The sequence below is a fragment of the Pongo abelii genome, chromosome 8 (genome assembly GCF_028885655.2).
Source record: "Pongo abelii isolate AG06213 chromosome 8, NHGRI_mPonAbe1-v2.0_pri, whole genome shotgun sequence".
Taxonomy (NCBI): Eukaryota; Metazoa; Chordata; class Mammalia; order Primates; family Hominidae; genus Pongo; species Pongo abelii.
Genome location: NC_071993.2, coordinates 85,855,646 through 85,880,361, shown reverse-complemented (window position 1 = coordinate 85,880,361; position 24,716 = coordinate 85,855,646). Strand labels below are relative to the sequence as shown.

Sequence of the window (24,716 nt, the reverse complement as noted above, 5' to 3'; positions counted from 1 at the left end):
TCTCTATGTATCTATATGTCTGTCTCTCTGTCATCTATCTATCTATCTATCTATCTGTCTGTCTATCTATCTGTCAGTTCACCCATCCGTTTGTCTCTTCATCTATCTATTATGCTCAGTGTACTGTGCTAGGTACAATAGGGGATAAAAGAAGGCATAAGATTTAGGCTTTTCCTAATATAACTTACCATCTATTGAGGAAAAAAATATGTATACAGAGAGAAAAAGATCAGAAACCAAAGTGGTACATGATGTCACAAGTAAGTGATGTGAGCTCACACACTATAGATGATCCAATAAAGATATTTTGGGCTGGAATGATGTGGCATGTTCACTGAGTCTGAGTGATCTGATACAAATGAAAAGCACAGGACAATGAATTGCAATTTTTACCTACACAACTTACTGTTGGGAACCTTATGAGTTGGGCTTTCTGAACTTCATTTTTCTCCTCTGGAAACTGGGAATAATGATCATGACAATACCTTCTCTACCTTTTTCTTTGCTATTTGAATCATACAGTCAAATAAAGTTATTCAAAAACTTCTGAAAATATTAAAGTGCAATCCAACTTCAGGGTGTGTTCTTTTAATTTTTCATCAACTACCACAATGTTTCTGCTCAAATATTACTAATTTAAGAAATATTAAAAGTTCAACAGGAAGAGAGGAGCAATGCTGGTTATGTAATATGTGTGTTTGCATGTTAATAGGAAAAGAAAAATTTGTCAGTAGCATGAAATCTGCCAATGGTGGGAGTATTTACATCATAGAACTCAGCAAACACCACAAATTGGGGCTTTCTTTTTTGGAGAGCTATTTACCAGCATATTACTGGCCTGAACAAAAGCAACAGCAATGGGACTAGAGAGGAGGGAATACATACTAGAGGGATGAATGAGGTAGAATCAGCAATACTCATCATCAGTTGGTTAATGGCAGGTGGAGTGTCAATGGGGAGATTCTAAAATGAGTTATCAAGTTACTGATTCAGATGATTAAAGAGGAAAACTTGTGCCTCTTACCAAGAGAAGGACTTCAAGATGGGTGAAAGATAGTGAATTTGTTCAGGGAATGTTGAAATTGAAGTACTTGTGGGACATGATGGTGAAAATGTACAGAAGACAGTAGTTATGTGAATATGGAACTCAAAAGGTGAGGACTGGATTCAATATGGCAGTCATGAGGCTATAACTAATGGCTGAAGTCATGGGACTAGATGAACTTTACAACAAAGGGACCCTGGGAAAGGCTGCAGTAAGTCTTCATGTTTTATAAAGTAATTATAAACCATGTCTTTTTGTTAAAAGACAGTTTTAGTGGATAAAGTTGTTTCTTTGTAAATTCTGCTTTTAGAAGTAAAATTATCACTGCAATGTAAATGAGTTTTAAGGAAGATTGGTATCTGATGAAAAATGTTATGGATTTGATTTTTAAGGTCTTTACAGCAAGATTTATACAAATGAAAGTTGAAAACAACAAAAAATTTGTTTAATATCCAAAAGAAGTTTATGTCAAACATTTGAAAGAACAAAAACATTCTAGAACAAAGAGGGAAACAAATTACTTTAGAAATCAACTTAAATGTAACTTCTGTCTGAGCCCCATGTTGTAATTATTTGCTACTTTGCCTCACCTTCGGGGCTGGGGGCGGGGGTGGGCTGGGGCACAACACTGTGTCTTTTATCTATGTGTAGGGCATTGTACATAGTATATACTCAGGAAGAAAACCTGTTTATTCCATGCCAGAATGGGAGGTTTGAACAGATGACCTGGAAGGTCCCTTTCAACCCTGAGAGTCTATAAAAGGGAAGTGGTTATTACCGCTTAAAAGAAGTAGGCTTAGTCCTACTTCCAGAGAGCCAATGTTTTCATAGTTACAGAAACGTAATAGACTGTCAGCTCAATATGACACTGGTAAGAAGACTGTCGGCTCAATATGACACTGGTAAGAATTTTCTAACAATTACGGCTATCCAACAGAAGAAAGGCTGTCTCAGAAGGTGGTTAGCTCTGAAACAACTGGTATTTAAGGGCTGGAAGGACTCTTAGATATCTTTAGGTCTTCCTAATCTTTTTCATGCCATTGCCTATACAGAAAATGGTATTTCTATAACACAAAAAAATTATACAGCAATTTTTGACGCATCAATGTCTCAAGGCATACTTGACACACGTTCTCAGGGCTTTGGTTGGGAAAACTGATTTAGTCTAACATCCTCGTTTGCGGAGGGGGAAACTGAATCTTTAACGAGGGAATGCAATATTCCCAAGTCAAGACGTTAATACTGGAACTAGAACTGAGACTAGCGACTGTGGACAACTAGCCAGTTTCCTCTGCTCAAATTAAGCAAGCTGGAGGCCAGACTGGTAGAATAGTCTAAAGCTGTATTACTTTAAATGTGGTCTCAAGACCACCGACATTAGAACTTGTTAAATTCTGGGGAACTCGCTAAAATGAAGATTAATGGGCCCCACATAGACACACGGAATTAAGCTCTGCGGTAAGGCCTTGGAATCTGCATTTCTAAGTTTGCGAATCCCCGCTTCTCCCGGTACTATTTCTGAACTCCGAGCTCCAGCCCTGGCTTGAACTGAGACGCTCCGCTGGGCGCGCAGCACCCGCCCATCGGACCTCGGGGTCCTGGATGCGGGACTGTCTGTTACGTACAGCCCTTGTGACCGTCACGGGCGGACACCGGCCAACGCCGGGTCGGGGTGAGGCCGCCGCCGCGGTCCCTCCATCACCCTCCTGGCCCGGCAGAGGAACCCACTGCTCCGGGCGGCCGGGGCCAGAGGCGGCTCAGCAGCGCCGCCTCGAGGCCAGAGCCCTCGGCCGGCTAGCAGATTGCGGTTTCCCTTCATCTCCGCGGCTCCTATTCCTCCCACGCAGGGCCGCCCACCGGGGGACGCTCTCCCGCGCCTGCGCCAATTCCGCCCTGCCCCGCCCCCATCTACCGACCGGATGTTAGCAGATTTCCCATAGTGCCTCGCTAGTGGCGGGCATGATAACACACGCCGTAGGGTCGCAAGCGGTTCCAGTTGTGATTGCTGGAGTTGTGTATTGCCAGGAGGCTCTCCGAGATTGGGGTCGGGTCACTGCCTCATCCGCCGGAGCGATGGCGTTTCTCCGAAGCATGTGGGGCGTGCTGAGTGCCCTGGGAAGGTCTGGAGCAGAGCTGTGCACCGGCTGTGGAAGTCGACTGCGCTCCCCCTTCAGGTAGGCCCGCCCGCCTGTGCCCTAGGGACAGCAGGGCCCAGGACGTCCGGGGGCTGGAATGTAGACCCTATCCTTCACTTTCTGCCCCTCCTAGGAGTTCAGAGTCGCCTTGGTTTTTTGATTCAGACCTCGACCTTGCCAAGGGGACGGTGGCTTTGAGACCAGGCATTTATTTACTCTCTTAATACCCCGTACCTTGCTTCTTGCTACCCTCCACTCCCTTCTCCCACCCCTCCTCACTGTCCAGCTTTGGATCCTTTCCGCCTCCTCTGCGAATTCGCGCCGAGTTTCCGGCCATCATCTAGGCATTGAGGAGGCGGGGCCCAGGAGCTGGAGTATAGACGCTTTCCTTCACTCCCAGCACTTCCTAGGAGGTAAGGGCTTTGAGACTTCAGTCCTGCAGACGCTCCCCCTCCGTTTAGGACAGGGTTTTAATAAGTCTCTAGCATTCTTGTTGAAGGCGTTGGATACATAGTATCTTGATGACATCTCTTATTTGGGATCTGTGTTCATATACATGTGAATATTGACAGTTAAACATCTGACACTGGTTATTTTCTTTTTATTTATATGTAGTTTTGTGTATTTACCGAGGTGGTTTTCATCTGTCTTGGCAAGTTGTCCAAAGAAACCTATAAGTTCTTACCTTCGATTTTCTAAAGAACAACTACCCATATTTAAAGCTCAGAACCCAGGTAAGGAGTTTTGGGGCATATACCCTTTTCTCATGTAATAAAAATGCCATTAAGCAGTTAAATAGCAATGTTGAATTGCAGTACTAAAGCATTCAGTGACTGCAGGAACAATCATTTGATGTCTGTAAAATAGGAAGTTCTATTTTATACCAAATGGAAATGCTTTAAATATAAATGAGAACTAATAAACGGTATTTTAAAAATAACGTATAGTGTAGAAAGCACCCTAGGAAGAGGATAAAAAAGCTGAATTTGGGGCCTTGTTGCCTTTGGTCTAGAGGACCACTGATGAATTATTTTCTCTTGCCTAGCTCCTCCTTTTTCTGGCTCAGGGAATTGTTAATAAAATTGCAGCTTCTGTGGAAGCATCCATAAACTGTAAGTTCTGTAGAGCTGTAAAGTTCTATGCAATTTACTGCTAATTTCAAGAGCTTTCAAGATAAGAAAGGATAAACCTTTTCATCATAGGAGTTCAGAGCCACTCTGGTTCTTTGATTCAGACCTCGACCTTGCCAAGGGGTTGGTGGGTTGTAAAGGATAAATCCTTTCTTGTCTTGGGTTCCTGCAAAAACATTTCCAGGTAGGATGTTTGTTGACTCTCTAGAAAGCCTCTCGGCGAGAATAAAAAATGCTCACATTAGGCTGGGTGAGGTGGTTCACACCTGTAATCCCAGCACTTTGGGAGGTCGAGATGGGTGGATTGCTTGAGCCCAGGAGTTCAAGAACAGCCTGGGAAACATGGAAATCCTGTCTCTATCAAAAATACAAAAATGAGGTGGGCATGGGGGCTCAGTGCCTGTAGTCCCAGCTACTTGGGAGGCTGTGGTGAGAGGATCACTGGATCCCAGGAAGTTGAGGCTGCAGTGAGCCATGACTGCTCCACTGCACTCCAGCCTGGGTGACAGAGTGAGACCCTGTCTCAAAAAACAATAATAATTAAAAAAAAAAAAAGCTCACATTATAGGTAAGGAGTTAGTTTCAGAGACATGCTTAAGTACCCACATCTTTTAAATGTAAGAGTTAGTACTAACAGGTATTTTAAAAAATCAGTTAATTGCACGCCATCATTCCGGTTAAGATGAAGAAGGAGGTGGAGAATAACAGATTGAATTTCGAATACCTTGTTTCCAAATGATATTTCTGTTATTGAAATACGAGGCTGTGTTATATGAATCGAGAATGTATTTTGTTGTTAGCTTTTATAAATTTAGTAATTTCTCAAAGACTTGAAGAAGTGTTTTGCTTGAAATATGGAAGGGAAGTAAAAAACTTGAAGCAATTGATCATCCAGCTTCTTAAACTAGTAATCAGCCTGGTGCGGTGGCTCACGCCTGTAATCCCAGCACTTTGGGAGACTGAGGCAGGTGGATTGCTTGAACTCAGGAGTTTGAGGCCAGCCTGGGCAACATAGCGAAACCCCATCTCTACAAAAAATACTAAAATTAGCTGGACATGATGGCGCTTACCTGTAGTCCCAGCTACTCGGGAGGCTGAGGCAGGAGAATCACTTGAGCACAGGAGGTGGAGGTTGCATTAGGCCAAGATTGTGCCACCGCACTCCAGCCTGGGTGACGGCCTGGGTGACGGACCCTGTCTCAAAAAAAAAAAAAAAAAAAAAAAATCCTAGTAATCAAACTGTTGACTGTTTCTGGTGGTATATGATATACTCCTTAGTTGTTAACAGATTTTTGATAATGTTGGATAAATTACTTACATTTAAATTAGTTGGATAAAGGAAAGTTAAATCATTATATTAAGTTATGTGTGGTATGGATTGTGCTTTCCTGGATATCTTTAGAAATTAAACCTGAGATGTAAAATTGTGGCATCTTTTTTCTTTTTATTTCATTCCATAGATGCAAAAACTACGGAACTAATTAGAAGAATTGCCCAGCGTTGGAGGGAACTTCCTGATTCAAAGAAAAAAGTAAGCACATAAGTTTTCAACATTGCTGACCAGTTATTCTGCAGTTAGGAGCAATTGTCATGTCCTTTAAAGGACCAGATGGATCAGACTTTTTAAAAAATAATCTGTTATCTACAAAGAAACTTTATGTCTTCTCATCTGCATAAATAATGAAAATATGGATGTATGGGGTGGAGGTGAAGAAGTGGCAGCAGTTTGAAAATGGAAGCTGATTACTAAACTCTCACCTTGATTAGTATATATAAGGAAAATGTATGTTTTAATCCATGTACATCTCATCCCAGAGCACATTTTCCACCTGGTGATAAAATCTGTCTATCTGAAGTCATGCAGTTGCCTTTCCCTGGCATGTGCTATGTTGAATTTGCCAGCGATGGTTTGTTGACTTACTTGGGTTTTTTATTTATAGATATATCAAGATGCTTATAGGGCGGAGTGGCAGGTATATAAAGAAGAGATAAGCAGATTTAAAGAACAGCTAACTCCAAGTCAGATTATGTCTTTGGAAAAAGAAATCACGGACAAACATTTAAAAAGGAAAGCTATGGCAAAAAAAAAAGTGAGTATCATTGAAATACTTTTTTCTTATGGTAAAGAATTGAGATTTATATAACTATGAATATAGGTAGTTTTCTCTTACTAGGCAAATACAATATGGTAGAATGTCATCAGGTATTCTTCAGTTAGGCAGAAGTGGGATAGTTCTCTTCTGAAAAGTGAGATAGCCACTAGGACCACTTGCCATTGAGTCTGTTTGGAAATCCTTGTTGCTACTTGCAGATGTATCCACATTTAAGGTGTACAGTTAGTAGAACAGTAATGGAAACTACAGGAACAGAGTTATGAAACAGTCAAACCAGGAGTAGCAAGAATCTTTGCTTCTGAGTCTTCTTTAGAATAACGTATTAATTTGAATTATTCTGTAGATTATGGTGAGTTTGATATGGAATATTGCTGAGTAGACTGCATTAATTCATTAACACATCAGAAAAATGCCAGTTTATCTAATCAAGTGCCTTTAGGATGGAATTCTTTTTTTTTCTTCAAAGAAATAACTATTAAAAACCTCACATGGTTTAAAATTTGTAGTTCCCAGCTTAATGTATTAATTCACATAAATGTCATCATTTGAAAGTTATACATTTTTTTCATAGAGCCAGTATTAGTTGTGAGGTGGTCAGTTTGCTAGTCGTGTACCTACACTATTACAAAATGATCATCAGAGTTAAAACTATTTCTTTGAAATACTAGATTACAGCCTTGAATGTGAGATGCCAATACGTCTTTCCCTGACCCTAATGTTTTAAGCTGTCCTAGCACTAGGGTTGAGGACCCGCCCAGTTTCGAGACCATGATGCCGCTACTTTAGGATGGCTGATCTAATCAGTAAAAGGGAGCCAGAAAGATACTAAGAGTGAAAAATAGAGTGTCTACATAAGGATGGTGTTTGGAAGAATGATTACTAAAGTATATCCTCCCTCTTTCATTCTCCCTTCCTCCCTAATGCACCTAGCCCACTGTGCTAAGAGTAGAGAGGACCAGAAACAAGAATTGGACATTTATAAAGTTTCCCTTTTCATTCTCTCTTTCTTTTGTAATTGTTCTTGACTCCCAGTACCAACTAGTTCAGAGATCAAGTGAGAAGTGTGAGGACTAGGAAGTTACAAGTAAAACCCTCAGGAGAGAAATCCCTAGTGATAGCTCTAGAAACAAAGAGGGAAATAGTTAAGTTGTAAAGTGTTTGGAGTCTATAGTAGTTTCAATACTCAGTGACTGAGAGATTCAGGAAGAAGAAACTAAATCAGAGGAGCCCAACTTATAGTTATGAATAAAAGTTGAATTTGTTACTGATTATAGCCAAATTGCTATTAAGAGCCACAGAATTTTATAAATTACAGGTACTACTTACTATCCAAATTCAGAAACTTAAGTATGATAATGCAATATCACTCTCTGAACTCAGAAATTAAACTGATAGTAAGGGATACTTGTATTCTTTTCCATAGTTTCATCCCTTTTGGTAACTAGTAAAACGAGTTTAACACAACTATGGAGCTTTAAAGGTGGAGACATTCAGGGAATGGAATGAGATGAAAGATTATTAAATAAGTAGTCCATTGTTCTTGGGTTGTGGTGGAAGCATGCAGTGATTTGGTCAATGGAACAGTAGTATCTTACAAGGAAGAACCTAAGATTGTTTTATTTTTTAAAAATGTTTTGTACATATATATTCAGTTATTTAGTTCATGGAGACTATGAGAATAATAGGTAAAGGAAATGGTTTTATATGGAAAATAACTGGTGAAATCTAATATAATTTTCAAAACAGTGCTGTCAAAACAATTCTGACCGCAAGATGTAATAATCACACTATATAAGAATCATAACATTCACTTTAAGGAATAATCTGTAATGCATAGTAGTGAATAAAGTTTCTATGGGTAAAATTAAGTCTCATGGAGGTTAACACTATTTCTGACCCTCCAATTTTTTTAATTCAGGAGTTAACACTGCTTGGAAAACCAAAAAGACCTCGTTCAGCTTATAACGTTTATGTAGCTGAAAGATTCCAAGAAGTTCAGGGTGATTCACCACAGGTAAAGCTGAAATATATTTTTGTTTAATTTTTAAAATATTTAGACAGTAAAAGTCTAGAGTGCCATGTGTCAGGTAGTGAAGAAAAGTAGTGAATATCCAGACAGTAAACTCTTTTGATAAGGCCCTCTTTAAAGAAAAATCATTTTTCTTACCATATACAATCAATTTGGGTATGTAGTTGCCAACATATACATACATACATTGCCAACTTTTTAAATTTAAATACTTAACATTTTTTTTAATATGTAGGGATATTAAAGTTCTTCTGGAGGCTTTTCTGCTCCAGCAGTTCTTAACTGTTTTACAATCACTAGAAAGAATGAGAGTAGAGCTGCAATATTTTCTATGGGGAATTGATTGTAACCTATTGCTTCATTTGTATCTTTTAATAACATTTTGGTTTTGCCCATAGGGATGTGTTATACATGTGAATGTCATCATATCAGTGTGTCAAAGAAAAAAGAAAGCTTGTTAATCCCTGCTGTGGCTTAGTCTTTCCTATTTTTTTGCTTCTTAGAAGCTCCAAATGAGCAATTGCTTTTTTTCCTGTACCATATGACATGGTAAGAGAAATGGATGTTTAGATCCTTAACCCATGTTAATCTAAGATGAAGTTTTTGGCACTCTGCCTTCGGGATTATTATATCTGTAGTTCACTTTACAAATTCTGTTTCCATATCCCTAAATAACATTTTTATATTGTTGCTTCTTGATTTTTTTTCAACTTTAATCATTGTTTATCTTATGCTTTAAGCATTACCTACCACCGTTTAAGCTAGACATTTAACTGTCATCCCACTGTTGTCATGTTTCGATTCCCCTACCTCCCAATATAGTTAAAATTTTGGTTAGCTCGGTATTGTGTGTTTATATTAGGTTGGTGCAAAAGTAATTGTGGTCTTTGCCATTAAAAGTAATGGCAAACACAGCGGTTACTTTTGTACCAACCTAATAGTATTATGATTATGATTATGTAAGCTGTATTCACAGCTGAACTGTGTCATATGCTATGATTATTTTTTCTTTCTTATGAAACTTATTTTCCCTGAAGTTGCTTATGTCTGTTTGTTCACTTAGGTTTTTTGTTTTTGTTTTTTTTTTTTGTACTTACCTATAATTCACCCTCAAACTCCTCTGTATTCACCAGCTTTTAGTAAATTTAGGATGTATTTTTCTTTCAGTTTAACTCTGAAAACTGGGGTTTGTTCCAGTGACTGTTGCCTTCTAATCCTAGTATACGGCTAACATCTTGAGATCTCCTTCATTATCCTTGTGCTGCTGCTTTTGCTTCTGTTTACTTTTTTGGTTTACTCTGATTCTTGTGTAGCATCTTTCTCAGTAAGGGTGCATGGGAGATTAAATTTTTGAGTTTTGCGTGTCTGAAAATGTCTGTATCCTCACATTCACTTGTTAGACTGGGCATAGAATTCTAGTTTGGAAAACATATTTCTTCAAAATGTAAAAATTCCTTTTCTTCTACCTTATTGTACTGCTTTTGAGAAATCTAAAACTGTTTTGATTATTGGTCCTTTAAATGTGATCTGGTGCTTTTTTTCCTCCCCTTTAGAACTCCTGCTACTTGTATATGCATCTTCTGAGCTGGTCCTCTAATTTTCTTATTTTTTCCATACTGCTTTCCTTTAGCCTTCTTTCCTTTTTTTTTTTGTTTTGTTTTTCCTGAACTGCTGGATACATTTTAACTTAATCTCTGTGCTTTTAGCATGGTACCATTTCCCTCAACTGTACCTGTACCTGGTTTTCACAGAGTGACACTATTTTACTCTCTAGAGAGGATAAATGTCCTAAAATTTGCCACGGTAGAAATTTAACCTCTTTTTTTTTTTTTGAGACAGGCAGCCTGTTATACAGGCTGGACTGCAGTGGCACTATCTCAGCTCACTGCAGCCTCTGCCTTCCGGGCTCAAGCAATTTTCCCACCTCAACCTCTTGAATAGCCAGGTCTACAGTCATGTGCCACCAAGCCTGTCTAATTTTTTGGGTATTTTGTAGAGACGGGGTCTCACCATATTACCCCAGGCTGGTCTTGAACTCCTGAGCTCAGGTGATCCACCCACCTCAGCCTCTCAAAGTGCTGGGATTGCAGGTGTGAGCCACTGTGCCTGACTCAACCTCTTTTTATTTTTTTTTTTGAGTTGGAGTCTCACTCTGTGGCCCAGGCTGGAGTGCAGTGGCGTGATCTCGGCTCACTGCAACCTGCACCTCCCGGGTTCAAGCGATTCTCCTGCCTCAGCCTGCCTAGTAGCTGGGACCACAGGCACGTGCCACCACACCTGGCTAATTTTTTATATTTTTAGTAGAGATGGGGTTTCACCATATTGGCCAGGCTGGTCTCGAACTCCTGACCTCATGATCTGCCTGCCTCAGCCTCCCAAAGTGCTGGGATTACAGGTGTGAGCCACCGCACCCGGCCCTCATCTCTTTTTAAACAGTCTTTCAGGCAATCTTGTGTTTAACCTTAGCTTCACCTGTTTTACACTTATCTGGTGCTGCCAATTCCTGAGATATTTGGGAATTCTGTATCGTAAATTAAGTTGCTTTTAGGTTTTCTCCACTGTCAGTTTAACAATTAGCTTTCTTTTGTCAATTAAGTCAGTTACCACTAATGCATCTGCTTTTCAGCTTCCAGAATTTTGTGTTGATAGTGCCCTCTTCTGTTGTCTTTGTTCATGTGGGTTTATCCTTTAAAAAGATTTCTTTGTTTAATGGGATTTTAGGGAGAGCAAAAGTAAACATCTTTGGCTGGGCACAGTGGCTCATGCCTGTAATCCTAACAATTTGGGAAGCGGGGTGGGAGGGTTGCTTGATTCCAGGAGTTCAAGAGCAGCCCTGGGCAACGTGGTGAGACCCCATCTTTACAAAAAAGTTTTTAAAAAAATTAACCAGGCATGATAATGCATACCTGTGGTCCCAGCTACTCCAGAAGTTGAGACAGGAGGATCACTTGAGCCCAGGAGGTCAGCGCTGCAGTGAGCTGTGATCATACCACTGCATTTCCACCTGAGTGACAGAGTGAGACCTTGTCTCAAAAAAAAAAAATTCTATCCCTTTAATTTTGTAAATGAAGAGCCAAGCCCAAGGGAGGTAAAGTGACCTTTTCCAGGTCATATAATTAAGTTCAACTAAGTAGACTTACTGGACTTGTGCTGTATTGTTCTTATTACTGTATCTAAACACTGAAGCACAGATTTTCAAATAAAACCTAAAGCTACAGGGAAGGAATAAAAACAGACTTTGAAGTTAGTTTATGACAACACATAGATTATACCTGAATATTAATATTTCTGAATCAAAAATGTGTACCTTCATTCAATTCATTTTTGTAAATTGTAACAGTTTGATAGTTTTTGTTTAGAGAGAAAAGATGTTAAGAATTGATGAGGCTTTGCCTGTAATTCTTGGTATCTTGAGTTTTTGTTGGAATGAATAATAAAGGTCACTGAAGTCCCCATATCTACCTTAACTTGAACATATATTGTTTTACAGGAAAAGCTGAAGACTCTAAAGGAAAACTGGAAAAATCTGTCTGACTCTGAAAAGGAAGTGAGTATTATGGTTGTTAGTCTCAAGTGTCTACTTTAGGATATCTGTGAGAGAATGTATTAGGGCAAGGCTTGATTCATGTGAAGAGAACCTTGTATTAATAATAATACAAGTATTCTAAAATTATTTTCATATTCTCAGAACCAGTTTGGCATTTTTCTTTTGGTAGTTTTTGTCTGCAAATGAAATTGGTATTTGAAACCACAGCACTTGTAAGCCTGAGTGTCCACTGTATTTAGTGGCAGTGATACCCTGCTGCTGCCCCCTTCCTGCACCTCAAGATCTGAACTTGTAACAATTTCATTCAAAGAGATAACAGTCTATCTCTTACATTTTCCTCGTCTAACTTTTATCTCATGAAAATATTTCTTCTCCAGTCTGCCTTTATACATGTAGAATGGTAATGTAATTTCTAAAGTATATACAGAAGCATTCCAGAAATTAATTGCTATTTTAAATAATCATTTTAGCTCAAAAAATAAGTAAATCATTTTAACAATTATGCTTTTTCTCAGTTATATATTCAGTATGCTAAAGAGGATGAAACTCGTTATCATAATGAAATGAAGTCTTGGGAAGAACAAATGATTGAAGTTGGACGAAAGGATCTTCTACGTCGCACAATGAAGCAACGACGAAAATATGGTGCTGAGGAGTGTTAAAAGTAGAAGATTGAGATGTGTTCACAATGGATAGGCACAGGAAACCAGTTAGGTCTCAATACCTGAAGCTATTGTGAAATTAAGAAAGGATAAAATTGGTAAACCTTTTATATTTAGTATCTTTTTATTCAGCTCATGGACTTCTGCCAGTGTAATACTTGCTTTGGAAAACCCAGATAAAGGTTCATGCAAAATGTATTTTGTGTTTAGGAACTACTGAGGATCAGAGTAATCCATGCAAATGTGAATCATTTTACCTTTGACAAAGGTAAATCAGACTATGAGGTTTTTTTTTTATACAGGATGATGACTATGGAAAAAGTATTCTTGTTTCCTTATATTATGGAGGCAGGAGTTTCATTTTCAAAATTGTTACAAATTGTAGAAGCCACAGTGTTCTGTGATATAAGTGTGCGTTTTTCAAAAAGCAGGCAGAACTCATCTAGGTAAATTACAGTTCTTAGGTATAATTCACATTATATTCAGAGTTGATGGTTGTACATGTAAGTGATTGCTGGTTTTAGTTGCAACTTTGTATAAAAGGGACTGAGAAATTTATAAACTTTTTTCTTACTGTCTTTTTTTCTAAAGTAAAAACTTAGAAATTATGTGCCAGATTTATGCATATTATTTTATGTTGCATAGAATAAAATTTTTAATCTTTAATTTTACATTTCCCAAATATATTTTAAGACAAAACATTTGTTTTATAGCTTTTCCCTTTTTTTAAGTAAGGAATTTTATTTTTTTCTGAATTATTTTCTCTCATGTGAATATATTGATCCAGAAAGAAAACTTCTATTATGTGTGTTTTAAAATGAGAAATCTAAAAAACGAAAAGTCTCCAAAGTCTCTGGAATTTGAAACACTTTGCATAACATATAAAAGCCTATTTAAGAGACAGCCAGCTATGGCCTGTGGGTCAAATCCAGCCTGCTGCCTGCTTTTTATGGCCTGTGAGCTAGGAATTGTGTTTATAATTTTAAATGTTTTTTTAAAAGACTTTTATGATACGTGAAAATTAACATGAGTATTTAGTGTTCATAAATAAAGTTTGTTGAAACACAACCAAGATCATTCTTTTACTTGTCTATGGCTGCTTTTCTGTGGCAGAGAAGCTGCCACAGAAACTATAGCCCACAAAGCCTGATATTTACTGTCTGTCTGTTTACAGAAAAAATTTATCAACCCATGGTCTATAGTATAGTGTGATATGACTACTGTTCCAATGTATTGAAGTGTTGGGATAGTTTTTTCAAATGTTTTCAGATGTTCTTGTTTTAGAATCATTGTCACCTTTAAGAGGAAAAAGGTCATCACTAGATAAGCTAAACAAATTGTTGCTTCTCAGTGTTAGCAAGGAAAATAATCTAGTTTCAAATTACATTGCAGTATAATGAAAAAGATCCATATACTGTGGAATGATATTCTTTTAAAATTATTTGCTATGGCTTAGTAAAAATGTACTTTTTCCAGTAGCACATATCACAAAAACCTCACTGTAGTTGAAAGCCATCTTTCTGTAGTATTTGTTTATCCTTTTAGGAGAGTCAAGCAAAGGTTTTCACCACCTGTTTGAGCAGAATAATTCTCATCAGTTCACAGGTATAGGATAACTCAATTTATATCCACTTTATGCAAAATATTTAGAAATTGTAGATTCTAGATCTCCAGAAAGACTTTGAAGACTTTGATGTCACAAAAAGATGACTTGTTATACGCTAAGCTTGACAAAGGTAGGAACGGAAGAGAAAAATAGTAGCTTATGAGGAAAGATGAGGCTCTAAATATATAAAGTTGGATATTTTAAAATAACTTTTCCCTGTGGGTGCTTCTTGCTCTGGGTGCAGACAGGACAGTGTTGGTCATTGGTGAAATAGATAGGATGGGTTTGAGGCCAGAGCACTCTGGGAGTAGGGGGAAAGAGAAGGAGGTGTGCTAGTGTCTATCACAGGCTTTCTCAATTAGGTTTGCAGGAGAAAATTCAGCCCTAAGTCCCTGTGTCATCTAGAATGGTTATACTAATTATGTACAGTCCCTAGGAGAATGGAGAAAATCATAACTCAAATCATCGACTCAATTCTGTTCTTTTCAGATGAGCTCAGAGAGCACATAGTAGTGTTTGTAATGAGGGGTATGTAATGATTGAGATAGAGGAATGAGTTACATAAACATCTCAGGACAAATGCAGCATAAAAAACATCTTTGTAGTTACCCTGTGGGGAAATTTCCTCTGAGTTCTTTTAACATTAACTACCCGTATTATTTTATACTTAACATTCGTATCATACCTTCCCAAATATATCGGGAAGTTCAGTGTTAAGTATGTTTCTCAAGTACTTAACAATATAGGGAGGAAAGGTGTAAACAGTGAAAAAAGTTAGAGCAAAACTATTTTATGGTAATTTTATGGTAATATCAAATTGTATTTGGTTCTCTGTTTCTAAAATAATGTAATTTTTAATATTTTAAATAATAGGATAACCTGGTTTCCAAGCCTTTTTTTTCCCCCTGACATCCAGAATACACACTGGATCCAAGCCTTTCTTAAACATCAGTACATGTGGAAGACTGGCATGCCACATACCAAATGCCATTCAGCTGTAACAGTATACACAGATTTTCTCTTATAAAGAATAAGAACATCATAACCAATGACCACTCATATAAAGTCTTACTATTGTGTGTGTGTGTGTGTGTGTTAGAGTCTCATTATGTTGCTCAGGCTGGAGGGCATGGTGTGATCTTGGCTCACTGCAGCCTTGACCTCCTGGGCTCAAGTGATCCTTCCGAGTCGTTGGGACTACAGTAGGTGCACACCACCATGCCTGGCTAATTTTTGTATTTTTTTTAAATCAAGATGGGATCTTGCTATGTTGCCCAGGCTGGTCTCAAACTCCTGGCATCAAGCGTGTTCCTCCTTCCTTGGCCTCCTTAAGTGCTGGGATTATAGGTGTGAGCCACCATGCTTGACCATAAAGCCTTACTATTTCTTTTGGAGACACAGTCTTGCTCTGTCCAAGCTGGAATGCAGTGATGTGATCATGGCTCACTGCAGCCTTGAACTCCCAGGCTCGAGAGATCCTCCCATCTCAGCCTCCTGAGTAGCTGGGATTATAGGTGCAGACCATCACGCCTTGCTATTATTTTTTAGACTTTTCTTAATTTGATCCAACAAAGTAGTTGCTGTAGGAGCTGAGTGTTAGAAGGAAAGATGCTGAAGAAATGAAATCAAGCGGGGTGTATACTGTCATGAATAGTCATACAGTAGTTTTTATACTTTTGTTCTTTGGAGTACCAATGTTAGGTTTTACAAAAGTAATTTGATGAGGGGAAGGAGGGTTGTGTATTTATTTTACTTTCTGATGTTTGCTTAAATAATACTGTGTACATATTCAGCTTGCTGTAATTCTGTAATACGCTATTGCGTTTGGCTAACTCCTTTTTGGAAACGTCTTTTTTTTTGTACAAGGCATGTGTTAGTTTTTACTAATTGCTCTGAATGTGTATATTTAGATTTCTGAATTGAAAAAAATAGCATACAATAAGATTTAAAGTAATTAGAACACTTTATTGATTTTTCTGATGTTTTCTGTACCTAAAATTTATCACCACCAGGTTGTGCTAAAACAGCAGGAAGTTTTTATATTGCGAGTGACAGTACCCATTATTTCTCTTAATTTTACTAACATTTACTATAAGAATATTCTTTCCCTCTTTTCTCCGCTCACAGCCACTCTCCCTCCTTCTCTTCATAACATCAAGCTATCACAGACAAATCTGAAAATGTTACAAGCACAGACTATGTTGTATGTTTTGAAATTTTAGAACAGTAATGTTCTTTTTAAAATTGAACTTCTGCAAAGAGTAAGAAAATGAATACATTTATTACTTTAAATTTGTAAAGCTTTCCAAAGTAAAACCATACAAAGCTAGTGTCAGTCTCTCTCATTGTTCACAAATAAAGGACTTTTGTTAATTGATTAAATCACATTATATTTGATATGAAATGTATAAAACATACAACCATTATCTAATACATTTCAGAATGTTTCACTGGTTACAGGAGCCAGTAAATAAAGTTGACTCTAAACAGGAATTTTAAATAAACTAAACATTTTTTAATCACTGAGCATCATTTATATATTGGTTTCTGATTTACATATGTGATGTCTAAGAAAATCTCTGACTTTATTCTTTTTTGCCTGTATTAATTTAAAATTTATCCCATTTCGTCTCCTCCTTCCCACAAATCAGGTATACAATGGGGGAAGAGGGAAAGGAGTACATAGTTTTGACACAGTGACCTTTTATCATATAGGTTACCAACTGCTAGCCTTCACATTTTTAGAAAGGGCAGTTTTGATTAGACCCATCTATGAGGTTCTGTTTTTTTTTTACTGGAAATTTCATGCGTTAAATGTTGGGTAGGATTAAGTGATGAGACGACGGGTCCAAATTTATTAATCATTGGGAAGTGTTGAAGTATTACCGACCATCTTACTCATTTCTGTATTTTTTCCCCTCAGTCACCAGTCAGAACAGGTCATCAGTAGTTGTGTAACTAAGATGAACAGGAACTTTGGTGTCAGGGGATACTTAGTGATGCCAGTAGTTTTTCCAAGCTTGAATTTATACTGTGACTATCAGGCAATATTTAGATGGGGGTAATGGAGACTTTTTAAAGTATAGGAAATTTCTCTTTATGCTGACATAAGTAACATCTGATGCTGTAGAAGCTTAGTATCAAATATTAATTGGGCTGAAATAGTTCAGAATATTTTCCCAAAATGATTTCCTCCCACTCAGTTTTTACTTTTGCAGAGCTTCTACTTACCATTTGTAGTAACCTTAATGACAATAAAGTGGTGAAAAAAAGATTTGAAATGGTGAAACCGCCTTCTTCCAGATATCATTCAGGTGACTAAAATGCAAAACCAAGTACAGTAGACAAATAATAGCAACACTAGAAAACAAGAAATACTACCGTCAATAGAGCAGCAATTTCTAGGTATTTTTGGAAGACAGGAGGGACATAGGGATTGACAGGTGTTTGTTGGTGTCAGTGTGAGCAAACCACATAAGATGAGTGAAGGAGAAATGGAGAGGTCTCACCAATTCTGAGTAGTGAGGGCTAGTAACAAAGATTAACCCTAAGGTGGGTGGAGATGGGTGTGTGGTGGCTGGTTCCTGTAGTCGCAGCTACTCAGGAGGCTAGATCACTTGACCTAGGAGTTCAAGTCAAGCCTGGGCAACATGGCGGGACCCTATCTTTAAAAAAAAAAAAAAAAAAAGGCCCTTAAGGTGATTGGAGAGAAATTACAGGGTGCATGGGGCAGGAGAGGGGTAGGTATGAGTAGACAAAAGATTTGCTTTTTTCTCCCTGGTGAATATTTTACTCAAAACTGAGGGAAGTAGAGTGATACGCTACTGCAGAATAGTTTTTTTTTTTTTTTTTTCAAGCCGGGTGCTGTGATTCTCAACTATGGCTGAGTAGAATCAACTGTCAGTGCATGCAGATAGCTGGGCCAGAATCTGGAGGGTGGAACTGGCCATTTAAAAAAGTTCTTTAGATTAAATAATGTGGAGCTATCGTTGATGGGAGTAGTGTTATAACTCAGAGCTTCCTAACTTCCTAAGCTGGCAGTTCAGTAGTGGCTGATAATGAGTGAATCATGTATATGGCAATCTTACACTTGTTATTGTTGTCTTTGTTACAGCCATCCTAGTGGGTTTGAAGTATCTCATGATTTTGATGTGTTTACATTCTGACTAATGATGTTGAGCATTTTTTTATGTGCTTCTTGGCCACTTGTATGTCTTTGGAAAATTATCTATTCCAGTTCTTTGCCCATTTTGAAATGGGTTATCTCATTTATTACAGTTTCAGGAGTTCTGTATATATAATAGACATAAAGCCACTATAAAATAAATTAATTACAAATATTTTCTCCCATTCCAGGAATTGTTTTTTCACTTTATTGATGGTATCAGTTGCAGCACAATAATTTTAATTTTGATGGGGTCCAGTTTATCTATTTCATTTTGTTGCTTGTGCTTTTGGTGTCATATCCAAGAGACCATTGCAAAATTGAAGATTATGAAGATTTACCCCCAGTATTTTCTTCTGTTTTATAGTTTTAGCTCTTGCATGTAGGTCTATCCGTTTTGAGTTAATTTTTGTGTATGATGTGAGATAGGTGTCTAGCTTCATTCTTTCACCTGTGGATATCTGTTTTCCTAGCACCATTTGTTGAAAAGATTATTTTTTCTGTGTTGAATTGTCTTGACACCCTGGTGAAAAATCAATTGACCACAGATCTATGGGTTTATATCTGAAGTCTCAATTCTATTACATTGATTTATATGTCATCTTTATGCCAGTACCACACTGTCTTGACTACTATAATTTGTTGTAAGTTTTATAATAGGAAATCTGAGATCTCCAACTTTGATTTTTTTGAAGATTGTTTTAACTATTCTGGATCTCTTTCATATTCATCTGAATTTTAGGATCAGCTTGTCAATTTCTGTAAAGAAACCAGCTGGGTTTTGATAGGGATATGTTGGATCTGTAATTAAAGTTGGTGCTTTTGTATATTAGTTTCTAGTATTCTGTGTCATCAATGGCATCTTCATGTTAACTTGCTTATGGCAGATTATAAATTTGTTCTCTACATAATTTGGGAGCATGATTGTGGGCTAACCTGCCAGTGAGAGTGGCACACTGTGCAGCTGATAGTCTTCTGTATTTGTGGAAAGGCAGGAGAAACAGCGCGTTCAATTGCCTCGTGTTAGGATGGAGAGAATTTGGTTGATTCAAGAGATATTTAAAGAGGTTGAATCCACAGGACTTGATAATTGATGGAGTGTGAGAGATAAGGTAGAGAAAGATAGAAAAGGTTATGCTTAAGTTTCTTTGGGCAGCCAAGATGGGGAATGTTGAAGAAGGAGCTGAATTTCTTCAAGTTGATCATTTCTCTGCCTAGACCTATAGATTTCTGGTCCCTCTAGGTTGTTGTATCCAGGGCTGTAGAGGCAGAACAAGGCCAGGATTTAGGATGCAGGCATGCATACAAAAATATGTTAAAGCTGGAAGGGTTGATAGAGTTACTACATTAGGCATAGCCAAGGCTTTATTTATATAGAGACAAACCTAAGAGCTCTGAATGCATCCAAAGAAATCAGAGCTTGTATCCAAGGACATCAATGCTGTTGGGGACAGAAAGGTGAGATATCAGTACTGTAAGTGACAACAGACAACCTGAGATGTCAGTGTAGGCAGAAGTTAGGCTGGGGTCTCCAGAATCAGATGTTCAACTGACAGCAAGCGTGAAGGAGGACTTTGTCAGGGAGAACTGGGATCAGTTTCCAGAACCAGGAGAGTAGAATAAATAACTTCATCTACCTGGAGTCTGAAGTTCATCCAAACTAGTATTTATCAAAGAAATTTTAAGAATCATCTGTAAAAACATGTAAAATGGAAATTCCTGGATCTCTCAGCAGGTCAGCAAGAGGCTCAAGTGATCCTACCACAGATGGAATATTGATCGTAATTTAAGAAACACTGATGAAACTATCAAAAAGACCAATCTCATGATGAATCAGCAAGCTACTAGGACATATGCCCTCTGTTGACATCTAGGACAAATCTTAATGTATGAATGGAGATTGGGGTTATCTACAAGGAATGGAGCTGTTACCAGAAAGGGGATCTTGATTCAGACCCCAGTAGAGGCTTGGATCTTGCACAGGAAATAATTCAAGATGAGTTGCAAAGTGCAGTGAGAAGAGATAGTTTATTGAAAGCTACTCCATTCCAGAGTAGGGCGTCCTCAGAAAACAAGCAGAGGAATGCACTGTCTTTAAGTTTTTCTTATATAGGGTTCTTCTCTATGTAAAGACTAAGGTGTGCATACAGGTGGATAGACAGATAGCATGACAAAATTTAGTACTTTATTGATTTAAGGAAATCCATCCTTGGCCAGGTGCGGTGGCTTACGCCTGTAATCCCAGCACTTTGGGAGGCCTAGATGGGCGGATCATTTGAGGCCAGGAGTTCAAGACCAGCCTGGCCAACATGGTGAAACCCCATCTCTACTACAAAATACAAAAATTAGCCAGGCATGGTGGCACACACCTGTAATCCCAGCTATTCAAGAGGTTGAGGCAGGAGGACCGTTTGAACCCGGGAAGCGGAGGTTGCAGTGAACAAAGATCATGCCACTGCACTCCAGCTTGGGTGACAGAGCCAAACTCCATCTCAGATAAATAAATAAATAACTCTGTGTTTGACTTCTTAGTGTGTAAGTGCATCAAAGCATAACTATAATTCTTGGAAGCATATATTGTTATGAGTATTGGGACATCTGGACTTTCTGCTGTAGGAGTTTGTTCTTACAGGTGTCTTTAAGCTGTTTTCTTAGCTGTGAACATCTTAGGACCATGGGTCATGACTGGGAAGTTTAAGATGGAGTTGATTTTAAAATGGTGTCACTCTGGCTCTTCTAGGCTTCTGCTTCCCTAATACAGTCACACTAGACAGATCTTTGGCCAGTCATGTCCTGTCATTCTCTAAATCAGGGTTTCTTGACCTGATTGGCGGGGAGGGAGGGCAGAGCAGTTTGCCTCAGAACATTTGGCATTATTCTGAGAGATACATGATTGTCATGACTGGGGAGGGTACTACTGGCATCTAGTGGGTAGAGGACAAGGATGCTGCAGAGTCGTCCCCATAGCAAAGAATTGTCCAGTCCCAAACATCAGTCTTGCTGCTGTTGAGAAAGCCTGCTCTATATCCTGAAGGATCTTGTGATAAAGAGAAGTGTAATTGCTTCCCAGGTTCAAGAGACATGGCTAAGGTAGTTCTACCTCTTTTTTTGGGGGGTTGCTACAATTAGCAAGATCCACAACACTACCGAAAGAAATACTAAACTTTTTGGAAAGAGAAGGATTGGGGAGAAGTGTGTGCAATGAGACAGGAAAGCCCTGGGAACTCCCCTGAAGTCTTTTCCATGAAGACTGATCCATGACAACAGCTGTGTGCATGGTATTAGAAATCCCTGTGGAAAGTGACCAGTAAAGAGAGCTTGTACTTGTGTAACAGTTTAGTTTACAAAGCACTTGTGTATTGCTTAGCTTCCTCTTTGCCTTGGGAAGTAACCAGGATTATTGGTTTCCTGTGGCTGCTGTAACAAATAACCAGAAATTTGGTAACTTCAAACAAGAGAAATTTATTCTCTCACAGTTCTAAAGGGCGGAAGTAATCCTGGCTGATGCCTGTAATTCTAGCACTCTGGGGGGCTGAGGCAAGAGGATCACTTGAGCCAGGGGTTCGAGACCAGCCTGGGCCACATAGTGAGACCTCATCTCTAGTAAAAAATTAGCTAGTCGTGGTAGTGTTGCACACCTGTATTCCCAGCTACTTGGGAGGCTGAGGTGGGAGGCTCGCTTGTGTCAGGGAGTTTGAGGCTGCAGTAAGCCGAGACTGCACCACTGCACTCCAGCCTGGACAACAGAGCTAGACCTTGTTTTAAAAAAATAAAAAACAGTAATTTTAAAAGGCTAGGTGTCAAAAATCAAGGTGTCAATAGAACCACAATCCTTGTGGAAGCTCTAGGGGAGAATCTGTTCTTTGTTTCTTCCAGTTTCTGGTGCTGTCAGCACTCTTTGGCTTGTGGCTGCAGCTCCCTCTGCTCCGTTTTCATATCTCTTCTTCTCTATGTGTCCCCAGACTCCCTCTGCCTTTCTTTCCCAAGGATACATATGATTTCATTTACGGTCCTCCCAGATAATCAGGAAAAACCCTTCATCTCAAGAAACTTAATCACATCCTTTGCCGTACAGTAATACTCATGGGCTGCAGGGATTAGGGCGCAAGCATTTCCTTCTTGGGCCTACCATTCACCCCACTATACAAAACAACGACACTCATAGATTATTTACTAGGTCACACGGCTAATTAATTGTGGAATTTAGCATTGAGCTCAAATCCTGGTTTCATCTTTCATCACTATAGGGTGTATCATAATAAGAAACAAAGATGAGAAAAAAACAGGTAAGGCACAAAAAGAGAATAGAGGAGAAATAGGGATGTGGAAAACAAAATTAAGTTGCAGACTTGAGATTTTGGACAGTAAACAGAAAAAAATATTGTGGAAAAGGTCAACAGGTGAGCCCAGGGACAATTGCCAATTAATTTTTCTTTGTCACCACATCTCCAAGTGGCTTAGTGCTCTAGGCCTGGAACTGTCTACAGTTGAAATAATTCCACTTACTTACAATAACTGGTACAGTGCCTTGCAAATAACGTTTCATCATTGGAAGGCACCATAGTTACTGGGCCCTCTAACATTTTTTGAAGCTTAAGTTCTATAAGGCCTTGTTGATTTGGTATTTTTATAAACCTTGCAAATAGTTAAACCTTGCCAGATGACTAACACTCCCAGGTAAATGGTAAACAATGTGGCTCTCATTTTTTCTACTCCTTGTCCGACATTATCCTATTGAGAGAGACCACTGTCTTTAGGCCAGCTCCTCACAACCTTGCAGCACATTAGAGTCGCCTGGGGGAGTTTGTTTATTTCTTAATTTATTTTGAGACGGGGTCTTGCTCTGTTGCTCAGGCTGGAGTGCCGTGGCACGAAGAAGGCTCACTGAAGCCTCAACTTACTGGGCTCAAGGGATCCTCCCACCTCAGCCTCCCATGTAGCTGGGACCACAGATGCGTGCCATCACGCCTAGCTAATTTTTTAAATTTTTTGTAGAGATGGGGTCTTGCTGTGTTGCTCTGGCTGGTCTCGAACTTCTGGGCTCAAGTAATCCTCCCACTTTGGCCTCCCAAAGTGCTGGGATTACAGGCATGAACCACTGCGCCCACCCTCACCAAAGGAACTTTAAAAAAACACAATATTCTTGCCCACCTCAGACAATTAAAGAGCCAGAGAGTGGGGCCTGAGAGAAAGGGTCCTCAAATGTTTTTACTTCTATTTTTTTATTTTCAAATCCACATTTTAAAATGGGCATATATAATTTTGTGTTTAAAGAGATAAAGGGTTAAATTTCTAGCATATTGTAAATACTGACTTAAAAAGATAAAAGTCACATCACTTTTGAAATGTGTATAATAGGTTCTAAATACCATAGTTAATACACTTCTTGTCATTGGGAAATTTCCCACCTTTCTATTCCACACTTTCCACAGAATTTTATCCTACTAATATATTTTCATGCTTGGATGTCTTTTATTTATGTAAATTTATTTATGTAAATTTGGATTTAACTTATAAGATTTCCTGTTTCCTTAGGCTCTAAGTCCTTAAAATTTCTGGATAGTGTGATCATTGTAATTGCTATTGAATGCACTTGATAAAAGCAACATTAATATAATTTTGTGGGGGGTATAAAAACCAAATTTCTACCAGTGAAAGAATAGACAAAATAAGGTGTATTTGTATGATGGAATGCTCAGCAATAAAAAGTCAGGAACTACTTATGTATACATTAGCATGAATAAATTTCAAGACTGTTTTGCTAAAAGAAGCCAGACATAAAAAAGCATGTACTATAGGATTCCATTTATATTAAAATATTAGAAAATGCAAACCAATCATTAGTGGCAAAAAGCAGACTGTTAGTTCCCTGGGACTGGTATAGATGGGGAGTGACAGACTACAAAGCGTTGTGAGGAAACTCTTAAGAGATGATGGGGATGTTCTGTAACTTCAGTGTAGTGGTGACTTCACAGTATAATCATTTATCAAAATTCATCGACTTGTACAGTTTGAATGAATATGGCCTATTGTACATAAATTACATTTCAATAAGGTTATATGTTTTTATAAATATTAAATAGAAAGTGAAATTGTATTGAAACTATACAGAAGAATAAATCTTTACTCAAAGCAGTAAAAGTCTGTCACTCATTCTTGAACCAAGGCTATTAGCGCTGCTAATAGATTTCACTCCCTATCCTGGAGCCTGATCTTAGTTTCTAGGATTCTACCCCTAACTTCCTTCCTCACCTCTGCTATTTCTCACACACACCAGACCATG

General features: G+C 38.4%; 1 protein-coding gene across 1 annotated transcript; it reads left to right on the top strand.

Annotated features, from left to right (window-relative positions):
- Window positions 1-2,994: 2,994 nt before the first annotated feature.
- Window positions 2,995-16,794, top strand: TFAM (transcription factor A, mitochondrial). The gene is given in 7 exon segments (NM_001131295.1): window positions 2,995-3,219; window positions 3,796-3,914; window positions 5,771-5,841; window positions 6,251-6,400; window positions 8,343-8,438; window positions 11,944-12,000; window positions 12,516-16,794. Coding segments are annotated over 7 exon segments (855 nt in total). The 5' UTR covers window positions 2,995-3,004; the 3' UTR covers window positions 12,663-16,794.
- Window positions 16,795-24,716: the final 7,922 nt, after the last annotated feature.